The 18,406-nt window shown below is 36.2% G+C and overlaps 1 protein-coding gene and 1 non-coding gene across 2 annotated transcripts in view; one reads left to right on the top strand and one right to left on the bottom strand.

Moving 5' to 3' along the window:
• The window catches only part of CFAP54 (cilia and flagella associated protein 54), a 113,024-nt gene extending 99,281 nt beyond the window's left edge, over positions 1-13,743 (top strand). The window contains 7 exon segments of the mRNA XM_035551906.2: positions 1,777-1,974; positions 3,206-3,414; positions 6,991-7,176; positions 8,532-8,638; positions 9,322-9,511; positions 10,848-10,922; positions 13,440-13,743. Of these exon segments, the coding sequence (XP_035407799.1) occupies positions 1,777-1,974; positions 3,206-3,414; positions 6,991-7,176; positions 8,532-8,638; positions 9,322-9,511; positions 10,848-10,922; positions 13,440-13,568 (1,094 nt within the window). The 3' untranslated portion in view covers positions 13,569-13,743.
• TRNAN-GUU (transfer RNA asparagine (anticodon GUU)) lies at positions 6,467-6,540 on the bottom strand. Its single transcript has one exon. It is a non-coding gene; the product is annotated as a tRNA-Asn (tRNA).
• Positions 13,744-18,406: the final 4,663 nt, after the last annotated feature.

Below are 18,406 nucleotides of genomic sequence, written 5' to 3'. Positions count from 1 at the left end.
CTTATAATTAGAGATCTTTTTTTTTTTCCTTTTATCAAATGCAGCAGGTGTTTCTCCTGATAGTTCTGTTAGGCAGCACAAAAAATAAAAAAAATAAAAAAATAGGAAATGTAGAAAAGCAATAGTAGGCCAAAATATATAAAGGTAAACTGAAATGGAAATGATCAGCACAGCTTGCTAAATATTTTCTTTAAAGCCATCAGTGAAACACATTGTTTAAGTTTCATTTATAAACAATGTGGACATTTTAAACTAAATTCTTTTTTTACAATTTCCTGTGATATATCAGGAATAATAGAGGCATTCAGCTTTTGTAGAAGTATGCTGGAAGTTTACTATTAGGAATTACTATAATATAATGTTTATTTTATTTGGAATGAGACAGAAACCAGAAGAACTGTGAAGGTTTTTGAGAGAGTAATGTACTAAAACAGTGAAAACATGTATAGAACATAATTTGTGATATAGTGATAATTGAACTGTGTTTTTTTTTTTCCCCACTCTTTTTACATAAGTATAATTTTTAGGCAGCCCTAAAAAAAGATATTTTCTTTGTCCAGAATCAAGAAGACATTTTATTGATAATACACTTAATATCTAAAAGGGATTGGACTTAAGCTGATAATAAACATTCTGAGTTCAGGTCAGCGTAACAAAGTTCAACTGCAGTAGCTAGGATTGATGACATCTGCAAGGATACCTATTACTCGCTCAGTGCTGATTATGTATTCGCTGCTCTAGTTCACTTGTTGTTACAAGTATAACATAAGATGTTCCTTTTGAGTGGAGTGGAGTTACCTTTGCTTGGATTCCTAGTTATACACTAGTGAGCTTTCCTTAACTCCTTCAAGACCTTTATCATCTGCATAACAACAGAAAATCTTCCCACTTATTCTGATCATTTTGATTTGTTCCTCAGCGAGTAAGAATGATATCTGCTAAACTTTACTGTCAGTTGGTTTCTAATGTGTTTGGAGGGGAAAAGAGAGCAAAGATAAACTAAAATATCATGCCCCTTAGGAACCTTATCTTGGTTGAGGCTTGAAACAAGCAATGAGGAATCAGGTCTTTGCAACTTTATGCTGGCAAAACTTCACAGATGTTTGTTTAGGTTTCTGTCTGAAGAACACCTGCAGAGTCAGGCTCCAGTTGTACAGGGAAGCACAGAGACCTTCCACAGACAGTGGAATTAATTTGGCCTTTCATGATCCACTAAAAGAGAGAAGTAAAATTGCATTTTGCTGTGGATTTTGAGGATTCAGGGCAAGTGTTAGATAGCAGAGACTACATATAGAGCTCAGTTTAAATTAAATGGTTTATTTTGTAAAAGTTTTGTAAATAGAACTAAACGTGATGTATAGCTGTATTGCAAAGGAGTCAGAAAGTGGTGATGCAGATGGATGATTGTGTCCCACACACACTGAGGACAAAGCACTGAGACTCATTTCTGCATTTGCTTAGCTTTTATGTGGAGAGAGAGAGAGAGAGAGAGAGAGAGAGAGAGAGAGAGAGAGAGAGAAACCCTTTCTCTCTACCCCTCTTACCTTCTTACAAGGACCACTCAGATTCTTGGCTGTGATCTGAGAAATATTTTCTTCACAGTGTTCAGCTAGTACTGAAGCAGAATATGAAGAATTTTGCTCTTATGAAAAACATAACCAGGTTCACAGGTCACATTTTAGTTAGAGATAGTCATTTCCAATACAGCTTAGAAACAGCTTTTGAATTGCAACCATTGACTTAATGTCTATATTTGTATTGTTACTGGATTTGCAGATGGATACAATGCCGTCTATGAAAGTCCCACAGCATCTTCCACTGAAAACAAACAAATCATACAAAATGAGCAGAACCAAAAAGAAAGAATGGAATGTCTTGCCACCAAGGCCAGCCGGAAGAAAGAGATGATAACATGGGTTCACTTAATTCACTATCACAGTTATTTACAAAGACTTTATAACACAAACCTTCTATCTGGTATGATTTTTTTATTCCTTCTCGAAAACTGCTGTAGGTGACATACTGTTCTTGTAGGCCAAAAGTGTCAGTTTTTAAGTCCATAATCTGAGATCTCCTCATTTTCAGTTCCTTTAAATTATGTAAAGGTGAGAAATCTTTACTGAAGTAATAATTTATGTCAGTTTACATGTGTTGTAAGTGAAGATACTACCTTTTTTTCATTGTTTTTTTTTATAGGCCTTAATAATACCAACAGAATGCATCCCAGAAAACAGAATTTCTATTACTATTTCTGGAGCACTTTTTAAATTCATAAACTACATATTTTTTAAATTCTATGTACATCAGACTTCAATGTCATCTGAAACAAATCTGTTCAGTTTGGGGGGCCTGTTTTTGAAAATTCTATGATTATATGAAAATAGGAGTTGACTGTAGTTTAAATGCGAAGGCTGAGCACTGTTGAGCATTTGGATTAAATGCTCAGATGTTATGTACATACTTGGTTTATTTCACTGCAAACTTAGAACCTTTTAAACAGAGTAGGAATCTATTAATTTCTGGGCATCTGCATGTGATGGCAAACTGCTGGATAGACAAGTGACACTGATAGTCAAGAATCAAACTAGATTGTAGACTTTCTCTAGAGAGAAACTAAGCAACTCTGAAACTAATTTCAGAGGAGGTTGGTATTTTTTCCTTGTGACATCATACGAAAGGAAAGTATTCTACCTCACTGCAGAACTCTAAGGACAGTAAAGTATTTATGTGTAGGTGTCAAAATGTGCATATACCACTGCAGTTACTGTTGATGGAGCCTAAGGAGTGACTCTGATCATCAGCCACTAGCTGTCTAAATTAGCGTGAGCAAAGTTGCACTTAGAACTTCTTTTGACTGTATTGACTAAATATGCCTTTATTCTAGCTGGTGCTGAGAAGTCTAGTGAACATACTGATGCATACACATCTAAATTTAAGTCCCTAAACCTCAAATCTGCACCTCTCACTTTACACTACTAGACAGAGCCTTGTTCAGTATCAGGTTTCCAGTGAAAAACTGCAGTCCAAAAAACATACCCTATTAACATTCAAGGACAATCAGTATAATTGTTGGAAATGCATTTATTTCCTACAGAACTGATTTAGATATTGCACTATATTTTTAAATGTATGAATATCGAGTAGCAGTATAAAACTTTACTTTTAAATGCAAATGATAATGAATAAAATTAATCTCTTTCCAAACCTGCCCCTAAATCAGGACCTGAATCATTTTCTGGAAGAGATGGACGCCTTAAATCTGTTTTTGACTCATGGATTGTTCTACGCATTGCAAAAATGCATTTCTTTCTTAAAAAACATTTGTTCGAATATTCCGTGTGTTGTCCTGAGAACTTCCCAGAAGAGCTATATGATGTAGAACTACCACATGGTAGTCTAGCTGATTCTTCAAAGGTACTTATTGTTCATATGGATTTTTCAAAAATATATATATTATAGTTGCATTTTGTAAATGTTCAGATTCTTGCTAATTCCAATGGTGATATTTCTGGGAGCACTATTGAAGAAAGAAATTAATTATCCAGAGGATCACTGCAAAACCAAAATCCTGCGCAAGCAGTGAAGGACTTCATTAACAAATGCAAACATCTTTGTGTTATTCATTCCTGCAGAAATGATCACTATCTTGTGCCCACTCTGTTTAGGCTTTAGGAAGTTAAGCAAAATGATATTTAAGAAAAGTTCATTTTTAGTTTAGAAGGTGGATGTGTTATTAGGCAAGGCTGAAGCTTTTAATCTTTGAGAGCTCCATGTTTCACACCAAAAATGTCCTAAGGTTTGATTTGCAATTTGTTTGTAAAAGCAATAACAATATTGTTAATTTGGTCTGTAGTAAAAGACTGATTTTCACATAAATGTAATTATACATTTATGTGAACATATATATATATACATATATATACATATGTATTTTCTCAAAATCTGTTGAAACCCCGTGTTTCAAATTCAATTAATGTCTGAAGATTGCCAAAATTTTTCACTATCAGCTGGCTAGAAAATTAGTATTTTCTCTGGCTTGCAAACAGACTATTTGAGCTTTCAAATATAAGCAGCTCAGACTATACTACTCAGAGAAATCTCAAATTGGAATTCTGGAGTCTATGCTGACCATGGCATATGTATTGAATATTGTATGGCAAAAGTCTTTGAAGATTCAATGTAAAAATAATTTTCTTCCAAGTTTCCCCATCACACTTCTCACATTAATAATTATCCTAATACTAAAAAATTAAAATGATGGGTTACTCTCCATGGTTTATTTTTTACTTACTATGTTCGGGGTTAGATGGAGACAGGGGAGCCTTGAGGAGTGAAGGCTTTTTATCTTATCAAAATGAATTAAAATACTTCTGTGAAAGTAGCTCTTCTAGAGTTGGTGAACTTTCTGCAGTGTTGGACAGCATATCATTACTCATTTCCCAACAAAGAGCTGACTGTGCCACTGAATAAATTGTAAATATATGGTATGTGACATTTATAACAGCCATCATATATCAAAAATTATTTTACTCTGTCTGCTCTTCTTTCGACATAATTAGTATTACACTGTCCTAGAATAATAAGCTTCAGAGCTCACTGTCATGTTCGTGACAGGTGCAAGCTCATAATCATGTGTTAGCTTCACTGTTGTAGACAGCTAACAAGCATAAAGCTCTTACTTGTTTAAATTCTAAGCTTCATTGATTTTTGTTACAACATTTTTAGAAGCTTTAACTATTCAGAAGGCTGTAGAAGTTATTTTTTTAAATGTTACTGTAATTTGATACTTTTTTTAACAATAAAAATAGATATTTCTGAAAGAAAGATTTTTATGTACAGGATTGTTTCACTTATATATGTCTTTCTGTTTTTGACTTATGAATTTTTTTCAGCTCTACAGAACAAAGAATCCAAGTTATATTAAGAAGGTTAAAATTAAAATTGTGTGGCCTGTTGCATTTTTCATGCTTTTTTTTTTTTTTTTTTTTATTCCACTGCATGGTAGTATGTAGGGCTAGAAACACTTAAAATAAAACAGTTTGTTGTTCTCAGGCTTTCATCAAAGTTGAATAGATGCAATTCAGCAGCCCTCCAGTTTGACAAGAGCAGTTGTAATATCCATCCTCAAAAATATTCAATATGATGTAAATAACAAAAGAAGCAGCTCAGTGAAAAAGAAAATATACCGCGCGTTTTAGAAAGAAATGCATATCATAAAATAGACTTTTGAGAGGTTTAACTGAGGGGCTTAGCATAAAATAGGTCGTTCCCATCTCCATATGTGCATTTTCTTATAATTTTGTTCACTTTCCATTTTAGCAGGATTGTGGGTGATTCATTGCCAAAAGTAAAGTCTAAGATCTTGAATGTAGAATATTCTTGTACTAGGTGGGTTAGCCATGCAAAACCTCATAGCATGCTAAGAGGTATGGCCACTTTTATCACTTCTTATTCAGAACCTATGTGTCATGGACCATCCCCAGTTCATTGTACCATGCCATACTGAAGGTAATCCATGTACTAAAATGCATAACTATAGCATGCATGACTCCATGTTTATCTTCACTTCTGTATTTTGATGTGGGTTGGGAGCTGGCTTTATGAAGTAAGATTGGATCAATGTGAAAAATCTGTCTTCCGTTCACTCGTATTTATTGCCTTTTGAGCTGCATTGTCTAAAATTAAGTGGGTAAAATTCTCCAGGCTTTTTCAGCAATGAACATTCAATATTAAAACAGAACTAACTCTCCAGGTAGTTATTTCCAGTGTCCATAATCTGGAATCAATGATGGAGACACTATAGCTCTAACCAGCATCCATATTCCACCAAAATGTCACTGTTTAGCCTCCTCCATTTTTTACAAACTGCAAAACACTTTAAAATAAAAACTAGAAATGGTGTGGCACTGTTCAGCCTTTAAATCAAATCTTTTACAATTTTTAAAGGCTTTTATTCATGAATGAATGTTGGTTGACCGTACTGCTCCAGTTGCTTCCCTGGTAAATGATAAGTAAACAGTAGCTATTTGATGAATAGTCTGCTAATGTTCCATATATAGTAGATATGACATGTGACAAAACCTCACAAATTAAATGACTGGATTTTCAGTAGATATCACTGTATGTTAGTTGTACAGCTAATCACAGAATCATTAAGGTTGGAAAAGACCCCCAAGACCATCTGGCCCAACCATCCCGCTACCACCAGTGTCACCCACTAAGCCATGTCCCTAAGCACCACGTCCAACCTTTCCTAAAACACCCCCAGGGACGGTGACTCCACCATCTCCCTGGGCAACCCGTCCCAATGCCTGACTGCTCTTTCTGAGAGGAAATTCCTTCTAATTTACAACCTGAACCTCCCCTGGCACAACTTGAGGGCATTCCCTTTTGTCCTATTGCTAGTTATCTGCAAGAAGAGGCCAATCCCCAGCTCCCCACAACTTCCTTTCAAAATGTGACACCCCGTCCCTGGGTGGGCTCGAACCACCAACCTTTCAGTTAACAGCCGAACGCGCTCACCAATTGCGCCACAGAGACACGCTGAAAGTGAAAAAATGAATATTTAAACATAAATAAAACATTAGTCTGGCATTCAGATTTCTATTTTAGTTATCAGTACGTATAGCAGCCAAATGACTTTTTCATCAATAATTTTTGTATGGTCAGCATGTTGAATAACGTCTTCTAGCAAAAAAGATAATGCCATGAGGAATACAAGTCAAATATAATAATCACTGTTATTGTAGATGTCTCTAAGTCAGCCCAGAGGTTCTTTGTATTACCTTTAGAAACATCTCTTCATGTGAATTTTGAAAAGCCTTGACTTGGTAAGATGGACACCTTTAAATAATTACCCATTTATCTAAATAAGCATATATTTGTGCAGGACTGAAAGTTACACTGATATTAATAGACATAAGGTTATTATAAACAAATACATGTTACACTAGTAAAATACAATTTAATTTCTGTGTGTGTGTGTTTCAGATGTCTCTTGAAACTTCTGGAATTTTACCAAAGATGCCAAGAGTGAGAATAGCTTCTCCGGTTTCTGTCACCACAGAAGCAGGCCATCAGACAGAGAGTAGGGCAGCAAATGCTTCAAATAAGGAAATTAACATCCAGTGGTACATTCCTTCTCTGGCAAAGCCATCAAACAATACAGAGACTAAGGTATAGCTACACCAAAGCAGTTCATTAAGTATTTGAACAAATGAAGTCTCATTTCTAATGAATATTTGGTCATGACAGAACAACTTTTTAACTGAATTATACCAGCTGGCAAGCTGGACAGCCCGGAGCTATGCATTTATTACAACACAAAACTGCTACACAGGACAAACATAATGCCCTGACAGTCATCTGGTAGCAGGTTAAAGAAAGACTTTGGAGATCATGTAGAGCCTCCAGGCCATAATGTTTTCTTGTCTTTTGCAAGACCCTGAAGTCTTTAAGACCTCTACTCTTAAATTTGGTTGAAGGTTACAGATATTCAAACAGCACCATTTGGTGGGAGGCTGTCAGAAAGGAGAGGCACTCATATACAAAGAAAATGGGATTTCTTGAACCTCATTTCCCCAAGAAATCAGATTAAAAATGAAAGGTGAGATGGACTGGAGGGTTGTGCGGAAGTGAGAGACTGGGTGATGGAAGTTGTGTTGTTTTTAAACAAGGGAACTGAATGTAGATACAATTTCTGATACTGCAATAGAAACCCATGGTCTCCAAACATTTTGGCTTAGCAGATCAAAGTTTCTGCTAGATCCTTCTCATCTCTATTAGCAAGCTAATAGAAGCAACATGAAGTTAGTGCAAAGAATGCACTTCTCAATATAGTTTTAAAAGTTACAGACCAGTAGAGATCTGGAGACAACTCTGGAAAACAACTGACATATGTATGCCATATTCTTGGCATTCTCCATATAATCAAAATAATCAGCTACTACTGGGAAGCATATTTTCAGTCATACAAGAAAATTAATACAGTAAAAGATGAGAACTTCTAGTTCATCGTCTTGTGCTCAGATATTGATACCACTCCGTTAGAATGGTGAGTTATGTGCAGTTCGTGGATTTAAATATAGTATGATGACAGCCATGCACAAGATCATATTGGAAATGTAAATAATTGCCTTTTGGAAATTCAGTAAAAGGTTCAGCCTACTTGAAGTAGGAACTTTCAACTTGAACCTAAGTGGGATTGATTGAATGGGATCAGAGCTAGATTGGGATTTTGATGGTGACTCTATAGGGTACAACTCATTTTCAAACCCATATAAATGATATCACTGAAATAATTCATATACTTTGAAAAAAAAAACTTAAATAATTGTTTTAACAGCTATAAAAACTGAGTATAGTAAAACTTCGTAAGAGACCACACTCTACTTTTTTTTTCTGAAAGTTAATTATCTTAGTCTTTACCAGTACACTGAATTTGATAGTAATTATAATCCAGTATCACTGAAATACCTTAGGCCTTCTGTACCCTTTCACATTATAGTTTATCTATTCCATCTCTTTTACAGGTTTTGCTGCTTTATGCTTATAACACAAAGCCTATCAAGATTAGCAACATCAAGATTTTCAGTTCAATGTCTGTGTTTTCAGGTCACTTATGGGTTCCATTGGCTAGGCAAGTAATCACTGACTTTGTCCTGTTATTTCATGCCATATGAAAGTCTTTAAATGCATTCTTTTTAGCTTTTCAGACACTTTTCACTATAAAATCTGTAAGACGTTGCACACGGTATTAAACTCATCCAAAATTATGTCTTTTCAGTACACCAGTCTTTTAGTTTGGTTTCTTAAAGAAATGAATAACATATGCTAATTACATGACTCTGGCACAGCAACACAAGAAAATGCTAGCACTCTTACTTATTCTCATTCTCTCACTGGATTAGGTACTCCTTCCTTCCCATATAACTCTGAGCCTGCAAGAATTTTTCTCAATTGTAGCTCCAGACTCAGCCCTTCTTTTTACATCTGATGGCATTTTTCATGACCTCTTCCTTGTCATTCATCCAGACCAAAATTTTTTGAATGGCTGAGCAGGTGGAGGGGAAGGACTAAAGGTCAAGAATAACTGCAGCCTCTGCCACCCAACTTGTCAGCCCACCTTGTGCTGGTTGGATGAGTTTTTTTTCTTAGCGAGGCTTACTTAAAATGTTGCTTCTTATTATTTAATGCAAAAAGCTTAAACATTCCATATTTCCACTTTTTTAATGGATTTTTTTTGGTAAAATTATGAGATAAATCTTGAAATGAAAGAAAATCTAGAACCTAATCAATATGTAATAAAATCTTGTCTTTCAGAGTTACTTCTTTAAGGGAGAAATTATCTAATCTGAAAGATCAAGTTGAAATGTTGATGCAAAGTTCAGAAAGCTTATATTCAGCTTCAGAACCTACAAGTTTTCTTGAACAAAATGAAACCCTGAAAATAATTCCTTCAGAGAAAGCTGAAATTAATATTGCAAAAGTGCATCTTGATGAAAAAACAGAAGTAAGTGAGAACAATTTTGCTCTTAAATATGTCTGACAGTTTTATTTAAGATGCCTATTTTGGGGAAATAAATGACAGGTAACTTGGAAGGCAGACATAGAAGATTAAACTTGCCTAACCCCTTTCAAGAAACGTTGAGATATTTTCACTTTTCATTTAATATTTAACTTTTCCTTATATATTGCTTGATGGTTTACAAAAAATACCAGGCATGTTCAACCTCCCCCTTGAAAATAAAGGCCACATCTTCAGGTACATAAATCTGAAATTTGATGCCTGATTTATAGCAATCTACAGCTGAAAATGCTTGGCACAGTGTTAAATTAGCAGAGAGATCAACCCAAAAGTGCTTTTTAAAAATCAGTTACACATCTTCAATGCAAAATGGGCAGTGATGGTTTCTGAAATAAAAACCTTCTAATAACACTATTGAGAGCTGAGTAAAACTGGCAGTGAATTTATTTTCATTTTCTCTGTGCCACCTTCGTCTTTTTTTTTTTTTTTGTTATTAGCAAGGCTGAATATGGTCCACAACCAAATAACTCCCCCGACATACATACACAAAAGAGGTAATTTCAGAATTTTCCATGTGGTTTCTTTGAGATAATGTCAATGGAATAGAATGTTGCCACAGCATAACTGCTACTTGATAAATGCCAAGGCAAAATAGACGTTTATTTTCAAAGTGGGAGACATTTATCATGTGACAGGATTCTCTTTATATCTATTATATGAAATGATTAATGATGTAGAGGCTGTCATTTGGTCTGATGGATGCTGTGAAACAGTGACAATTGTGCACTGTGCCATTTTTACAAAGCTGTATTTTGACCAGCTTGGAGAACAAATGATGTTTTGGCCAATCACGGCATATAGTGTTTTCAGGAGGCTAGACAGAGCTGTCCTTTACTGGGCATTTCTGATTACCTGAAGGTTTTTGCTCAAACTTTCATTACTGTATGTCAGTAATTGGAAAACCAATGTTTAGAATAGTAACAAGATTAACATGCCATGCATTAGATATGTATAAATACCATCTTGTCAGAGTGTTTGTTTATAACATCTTCAGTAAACATGTAGCAAAAGTATGCTCATTGGATTTAATACCTGAGCCAGGGGCAATTTTTCCTCAGTAAAAACTGCAAGGTTTGGGCACTTGTATTGTACAGCAAACACAACTATTTTTGTTGCAGAAAAAATGTATTTTCCTCTGAATTTAACTAGAATAAGTTAAAACCTGGTGGTTCTGAACAATTTTGTAAACCTAAACCATCTGTTAGCTTATCAGATGAGACTGATAGTACAGCATTGGTTTTCTCTTGTTTTATATCATTAGGAAATGGCTAAAAGGTGTTTATCTGAAGTCAAAGCTCTGCTCTCTGTTCCAGACCTGTCCTCGCCATTGACTGAGGTATGCTATTCTCATCAATAGTAAAAATGTGTTTTCTAAAATAAAACAATTGTTCAGTTAGGCTGAAACATGGGTTTTACTACTAAGTATCTTGTACCTTTCAATTTTTTTCTCCTACATTTCTGGGCTTTTTTTTTTTTTTTTTTTAAATACAAATGTTCATGATTACCAGCTGTGGATATCTTCATTGTTAGAATCACCTTTTTATACAAATAAATATGTATTAAAAATAAATCTCACTCACAATGGATTTATCTGGTTTATCCACCATTCTCTGGTCATTGTTTAGATGGAATTTATTGTTCCATTGTATTTCCATGATGCAGTTGCCAAATGCAATTTTCTTCCATGCCCTTTATTTTTGCAGTTATTCAGGCTTACCTTCTATTTTCTTTAGCTTTCTCTGCCTCAAAGATAGTATGCCATTTTTTTGTCCATGCTGTTGTATTCCTATTGGTATTTATTTGTAGTCAGTATCCCAGAGGAGACTATGGGAACTGGCCCATAGCAGGCAGCAATACTGCTCAGTGTTCTCAGGCATCCTAGGAGAATCAGGAGCAGAGCTGCCAGGGCTTAAGGAACTCCAAGGAAGATTTTTGAATCCATAACATATGGCTCCTTCACAACTATCTTGCCTATAATTGTTCACAATAAAATGATAATGGCCAAAGAATCAGCTGTACTCTTTTTTAGTCAGGTAGCTCTTTAACAAAAGAGAATCCCTAGTTTTATCCGGTAACAGTTTGGCTAATGGCCTGTTATTGAAGAGAGAATCTGTAATGCCGTTCTGTGCATCCTGCAGGCTGTTACCTACAAATTTTCTGTTTCCCTTTTATATACATTGCACCATTCTTGCCACTCCTTTTATCCATCCTGAAGGTCTCTCCCAAGTGACTCCCAGACCTTCCTATCACCCAGTCCAGCTCTATCAATGCATACATACATATTTATTCTGCAAAGCTATACTTTCCATGGTTCCACTGGAATATCTTCCACGGTAGAGTAGTGACAAATACCTAGGGAAAGGTATGGCCGAGCTTCCTTAGAATCCCATGGGCCTCCTGGACCTGTTTTAAATTCTCATGAATCCCTCTTCACTTGGTCTGCTTCTTTTTGTGGGTCTACAATGAAAGTGAGAGAGCAAGATTTAACAGTGTCTTTCCAGTAAGAATATGATGTTATCTGCTCTGTTTGATTCTGCCATACTGCCACAAGAAACTTAAATGTTTCAACAGGTGAACCAATGGGCTTTTCACCACAAAGTTTCAGGCAGAGGCTTCAAACTGCATCCTATTAGGTATGGCAGAGTTGTCTGAGTGAGTGAAGCCTAATCCTTCAAGATGATGAGAATCTTCATTCTTCTCTAAAGCCATCTTAGCATTTTATTGTTTACAGAATATTTCTATGTAGTATTTCCAAACTTTCAAATAAGTTGCATGTGTGCATTACCCAGTCTTCTCTGGGAGAGCTGGAAACCTCAGCATGGGATTATGTGTTGTGGAGAACAGTACATTCCCTTTGTTTTCAAACACACAGGAAAAGAAGGCAAATACATTGCTTATATGTAGTTTCACATAATTTTTTCCCCCACCATACACTTCTCTGTTGCTGGTCTTCTTGTGAATTAATTGGGCAAAGTCAGTTCTAATTTGTGGTATTTGTTTTCTCATTCTCTCAGCTGTCACACTTTAACTCCTGTCATGTTTCCAGTTTCTCTTCTTTGATTCTCTTTTTTCTGTTCATGTGTCTTCTGGCGCTTTTGCTTCAGCATGGAGTTATATTTCTAAGGTGAAAATGTGCCTTTTCATTGAATTATTCATCTAAAATTATTTGACTCTTCATGTTTTAAGAATAAAAATTGTTTCACCAGCTTATTTTTAAAGCTATTTCATGAACAGCTCTGTTCTTGAGAGAGATAATAAAGTGTTACGCTTGGGAGTTCCAATTTTAAATGTTAAAAGCAAATTTCTCAATAAAATAATTGCATTAAAAATTATCCTCCCTAGATAGCCTCTTCCAGTGCTTCTCTTCCTACAGTTGGTTTTTCTTAATATCTAAAGCATATTAGTTGCAAAATCAGCTAAATAGCTCTCCTCCGTGTCCAATGGACATACAAAACAATTTATCCCACTATTTAGCCCACTATTTCACCTTCTACGACTAGCTCAAGTCTTTCAACTTCTCATCCTAGGAAAAACTTTCCAAATTACTAATCATTCTTGCTGCTCTTTTCTAATATCTTCATTTTATCTACAGATGATTAGGAGGAACTTTGTGAGCAAGACTGTTCACAGAAATTTCTTCCCCTTAGTCTCATTCTTCTAGTTTCAAGGAATAGATGTCATTAACCACAAATTTATATTGAGGCAATTACCATTTCTAATTTACACTTTCGTTGTTGGTCAGAAATCTGGCTTCAATATGAGATATTTGAATATTGTATATATGCAGTTTTGGGAACTTATACACTTAACAAAGTTTTTTTTTTTTTTTTTTTTCCTTCCCCTTACTTGTCAGATCCCATTTGACGTTACTTTGCAATCAATATCAACTTTGGAAGATATGTTTGATCCTGCCAGTGCTGCCAATGGATGTACAATAACTGAAGAAAGCCTTTTCCGTTGGATCATTTCTCTTTTTCACTAAATTCCAATTTTGCAATAACTTAATCACTTGCTGAGTATTATAGATTTAGACTTCAGTTCTGCTGTTACTGAAAAAAATTCATTAATCACAGCATGAGTTGGCTTCTAATGTGTTTTATCATTTTAATTTTTAGGTAATTTTCAATTATTTTAAAATTAAAAAATGTTTTTAGGAATTAATTGTATTAAAAGTGCTTTCTTATTGAGAAGATATCTGTAAAATCATCACTGGATTTGTTCTTTTACACTTCTGTTTGGAAACTAGCATTTCACACTTCTCTATCTTTTGCCAAACACATTACAGATTGTTGAGAGTGAAAATGGTCATTCAGATGTCTCCAGAATTTCAAAGCATTGGTTCAAAAAAAGCCAGTTTAAAAAATCAGAATAATGGTACTATACAGAACAATTTTTGGACATTATTCTAAAATGTTAACACAACCTCTATTTATGTTGTCAGTGATGTAAATACTATTTTAAAGTGCTGAAGAAACCCTAGGGTTATCAACAGCTACCTGAGGAAATATGCTTGTCCCATAAAGGGAATTTGATACAAAAAAGTAGTTTAGTTGAACAAGGCTGAACAAGAAAGTGTTCAAGATGCATGGCCTTTTGGTTCTGCTCACATCGCAAGGCAAGGCTCTTCTTCACTAGTTAGAAGAATTTTGTAATAGCCATAATTCTTGTGTTTGCAACAAACAGTAAAAGTAAGGGATGTTTGGGCAGGTGCACTGAGAGACTTGTCTTGTCACCATCTATGTTAACAGTGAAAAATCAGGACTAACAGTTAGGATTCCTGAGTTCAGTTTCTGCATAAAATAAACAATTGGGTTGAAAACACAGCACCTTTCATGTCAGTCAGGCTGTCTCTGTTGTAGTACCATGATAAAAAGAGAAAATATTTCAAGCTGTTTGGAAATTACGGATTCTCCTTCACTTGCGCTTTTCAGAGAAATGTGGTTACCTGTTCTACCAGTGAAGTTTCTTGTGGGGTGGTGGTAAAAGATTCAGCACAATGGGTATCTTAAATAGGATCAGTAACAAGAAAAAAATGGAGTTATGTTTTCTACTGTTTTTCTTTTTTCTTATAAAAGAGAGAAGAGTGGATATATTTGTGCTGTGTGCCTTTTAAAAAGTTGTGCTATTTTTTATTTTGTCCAGCCTCTTCTGTAATGCTGTAGATAGTAGAAAAATTAGAAGGACTATGATACCACGATAAAAAGAAAGTAGAAACTGAGTAATTGATAGGGAAGGCATTTTTGTGAAACAATTTTAAAACTGAGCTACAATGGTTATTTAACTCAGCTGCCTAACAGCCAATTTGGAGGAGATATTCCGTAGCATTAGGCTTTCAATTAAAAGAATTTATAGTTCTGGAGGTCTTCAAAAAACAGGAAAGATAAAAATTGACATTACTCATTTTTCTTTCTCAAGAAAGAAGTAGAAATTTGCAGCTCTTACAGAAAAGCTATTCAGTCTCTTCTTGTGCTGTGTAAAAAGCATGAAACCTTTCTTTTTCTTTTGGAATCACCTTGAGGATTATCACAGGACTTTTGTGCAGCTTCATGAATATTCGTAAGACATTCTTAAAGCATCAAGTGAAATGGAAGCAAAGTTCTAGTACAGGCAAGGTGTATATTCAGTGCTGCCAGTCCGGACCTTGTTATAATTCTTATGTTAATATTGATGAAATGCTTTACGTACGCATTTAAAATACATTACACTTTCTAAGATATTTTTGTTGGAAAAAAAAAAAGTTTTCCTGCCATCTGCTTTAACACTGCACAGTAAAATAATAGGGCTGAAAAGTTGACCTCACTGTATCCATAGCAGCAGAGTCTACTCTCAGAAACACAGGATTAAGCATTCAGTGCAGGTTTCAAAATGAAATATCGGACAAAACATTTTTATTTTAGCAGAAAATTAAACTCTTTAGTTAAAATCTGCTTGTAAGGAAGAAAGTTCATATTTAAACATGTCTCCAGTAATTACACAGAAGTATAAAGCTCATTGCAAAGTAAAATGCTTTGGTTTTTATGTATCATAGTAGTTTGGGTTGGTTTTTCATTACCATTGAATGCAGACTGAATTTTTTGATATGTAAGACTAGGATAAATTTATGTCACCATCACGCTCAATTAAATTTCTACAGAATACTCCTCTGCTTCACTGTCTCCAAAAGTATAAAGGAGGAGGGGAAAGGCACTCTGTTTTCACAGCCTGAAGTGCCAGGGAGGGCCCTCTGGAGGTCTGCTCCATGATCTGCCCCATGCAGCACAGCTGAAGGGCCACCGACCGCCTTGACAGCTTTGAACGGCTGGCCTGTTCATGAGTTCTTTTCACGTTGTAATTGAAATATTTCTCCATTCCACTCTGTAGAAGGAATTGATAGTATTTCCCTATCTGGTAAGTTGTGGGGCAAGGGAAGGGGAGAGGGAAAGTACTATGGAAACAAGTTGAAAGGATTCCAAAATGAAAGGTATTTTATCTTCAGCGCATCCCCTGACGATCGATGTACAAGAAGGATCCTGCAAAGAAATACAGAAAAGTAAAAGGAGCAGTTTTTTTTTTTTTTTTTCCCCATTCTTTTGGTATTTTCTGTTCTGTGAAGTGAATGAAGTAAGCAACCAGAGAACAAAAACAGCTTCTGCAGTTATTAACTGCATCACCAAGACTGTGTTGGGCCTCAAATTGAAACTGAACAGTGAGCCTAACACTGACAATTCTGAAAATTGCTGAAAATTGTTGTTTTTTTTTTAAAGACCTTTTTTCAGACCATCTCGTTTTTCAAATACTGTTTCGATATAGTTTTAAGTTATATTACTGTCTGTATATTCGAGGCATTCATGGGATTTATTTCACATCTACAAATATTTAGCAACTTGGAATTATTTCTGGTTAAATTAATTTTATGGTGTGGAAATTAATAATTTCACACAGATTTATTCAATTGTGTGTGGCTGATTTTTAAATTCCGCTACAGCTCCAACTCGCTCTCATTTTTTTGTTTGGCGTTAAGTATTTATCCAATTTTTGGAAGACATCAATCTAACAAAATAATCCTAGTAATTAGCCTCACTATGCCTCAGTTTCTTTATAAGAAAATAACAGTAATCCCCTCATCAGTGTGTATTTTGAAGTTTTTTAGCATTGACATCTCGAAAATATTTTCAGATCCTTGAATGAAAGAGGCAGTGAATTTAAGGAATTATTAAATTGAGACACAATGTAAAAGGGATAATCATTTGTTTCCAAATCCATTTTCAGTTAAATCCAAGAAGAAAGATTTTATAAAAGAATAATGATGGAACCAGAATTAATTGTTGGAATTACAGGCTAATAAGCTGAACTAATTAAGCCAGCAAAGGCTTCCATTTATGTTTGCCAAAGATTCTCATTGTGTTAAATATACTGAGTATATCATCAAATGAGAGAAATAAAAATATGAAGCATGGGTTAATCTTTAAAATAGAGGGGGCGAAAGGGTCCAGAGGCAAGCGCTGAAGTGAAATATTTACCAGTGCAATTTAATTTTCCACTTTGAAACACCAGAGATAATTAGAATTATTCTCATTTGTCTCCCATGCCAGCATGATTTAGGATTCTACTTACTGTGCAAAGAAAAAAAAAGTATATGTTGAAGTGAATTACAGCAAAAATCTCACTGTCACATAGTGGAAAACAGAATATGCTACATAAGAAATCATCATCAGATGATGAATCGGGTTCTACAGTCTGACTGGGCTGTTCTCAGTACAGCTGTGCGGAAGGCGAAGCTCTAAAAGTCAGTGAACTGTCAGGGCTGGTTTAGCTCCTGGACAGACTTCCAGAACTGAATAGGGCATTTCAGCAGCCACTAAAAAAATCAAAATTTCATAGACGAAACTCTCTGCTTCTTGGCAGTCATGTGTTCACCTCACAGAGGCCCAGAGGGAGTCAGCACAGGAGCTTTTACTGTGGGTTTTCCAAATGGGAGAACTGCAAGCGCCTGGCAGCTCTAAAAGCTGCTCTCCAGCACTGGAGCAGAATGAGGTCTGTGCTTTGTATATGGCGCCTTGCTTTCATGCTCCCTGGTGACTGGCATCTTACAGCTAGACTGTGGCTCAGGTACAGAGTCGAAAATCAAGATCACAGAATCACAGAATTGTAGGGGTTGGAAGGGACCTCAGGAGATCATTGGGTCCAAGCCCCCTGCCAAAGCAGGTTCCCTAGAGCAGGTTGCTCAGGTAGGTGTCCAGACGGGCCTTGAGTATCTCCAGAGAAGGAGACTCCACAACCTCCCCGAGCAGCCTGTTCCAGTGCTCCGTCACCCTCACCGTGAAGAAGTTCTTTCGCATGTTGGTGCGGAACTTCCTGTGATCCATTTTGTGGCCATTGCCCCTTGTCCTGTCCCCACAAGCCACTGAAAAGAGGTTGGCCAAATCCCTCTGTCTCCCACACCTCAGGTATTTATACACATTGATGAGATCCCCTCTCAGTCTTCTCTTCTCCATGCTGAACAGACCCAGGTCTCTCAGCCTTTCTTCATAGGGAAAATGCTCCAGGCCCCGTATCATCTTTGTGGCCCTCCGCTGGACTCTTTCCAGGAGATCCCTGTCTTTTTTGTACCGGGGAGCCCAGAACTGGACGCAGTACTCCAGGTGAGGCCTGACCAGGGCAGAGTAGAGGGGGAGGATCACCTCCCTTGACCTGCTGGCCACGCTCCTTTTAATGCACGCCAGGATCCCATTGGCCTTCTTGGCCACCAGGGCACACTGCTGGCTCATGGCCAACCTGTCGTCCACCAGGACCCCCAGGTCCTTCTCCACAGAGCTCCTCTCCAGCAGGTCATCCCCCAGC

The sequence above is a fragment of the Cygnus atratus genome, chromosome 1, assembly GCF_013377495.2.
Source record: "Cygnus atratus isolate AKBS03 ecotype Queensland, Australia chromosome 1, CAtr_DNAZoo_HiC_assembly, whole genome shotgun sequence".
Lineage (NCBI taxonomy): Eukaryota > Metazoa > Chordata > Aves > Anseriformes > Anatidae > Cygnus > Cygnus atratus.
The sequence above is the reverse complement of the archived record's forward strand: the minus strand, read 5'-3'. Positions and strand labels throughout refer to the sequence as shown.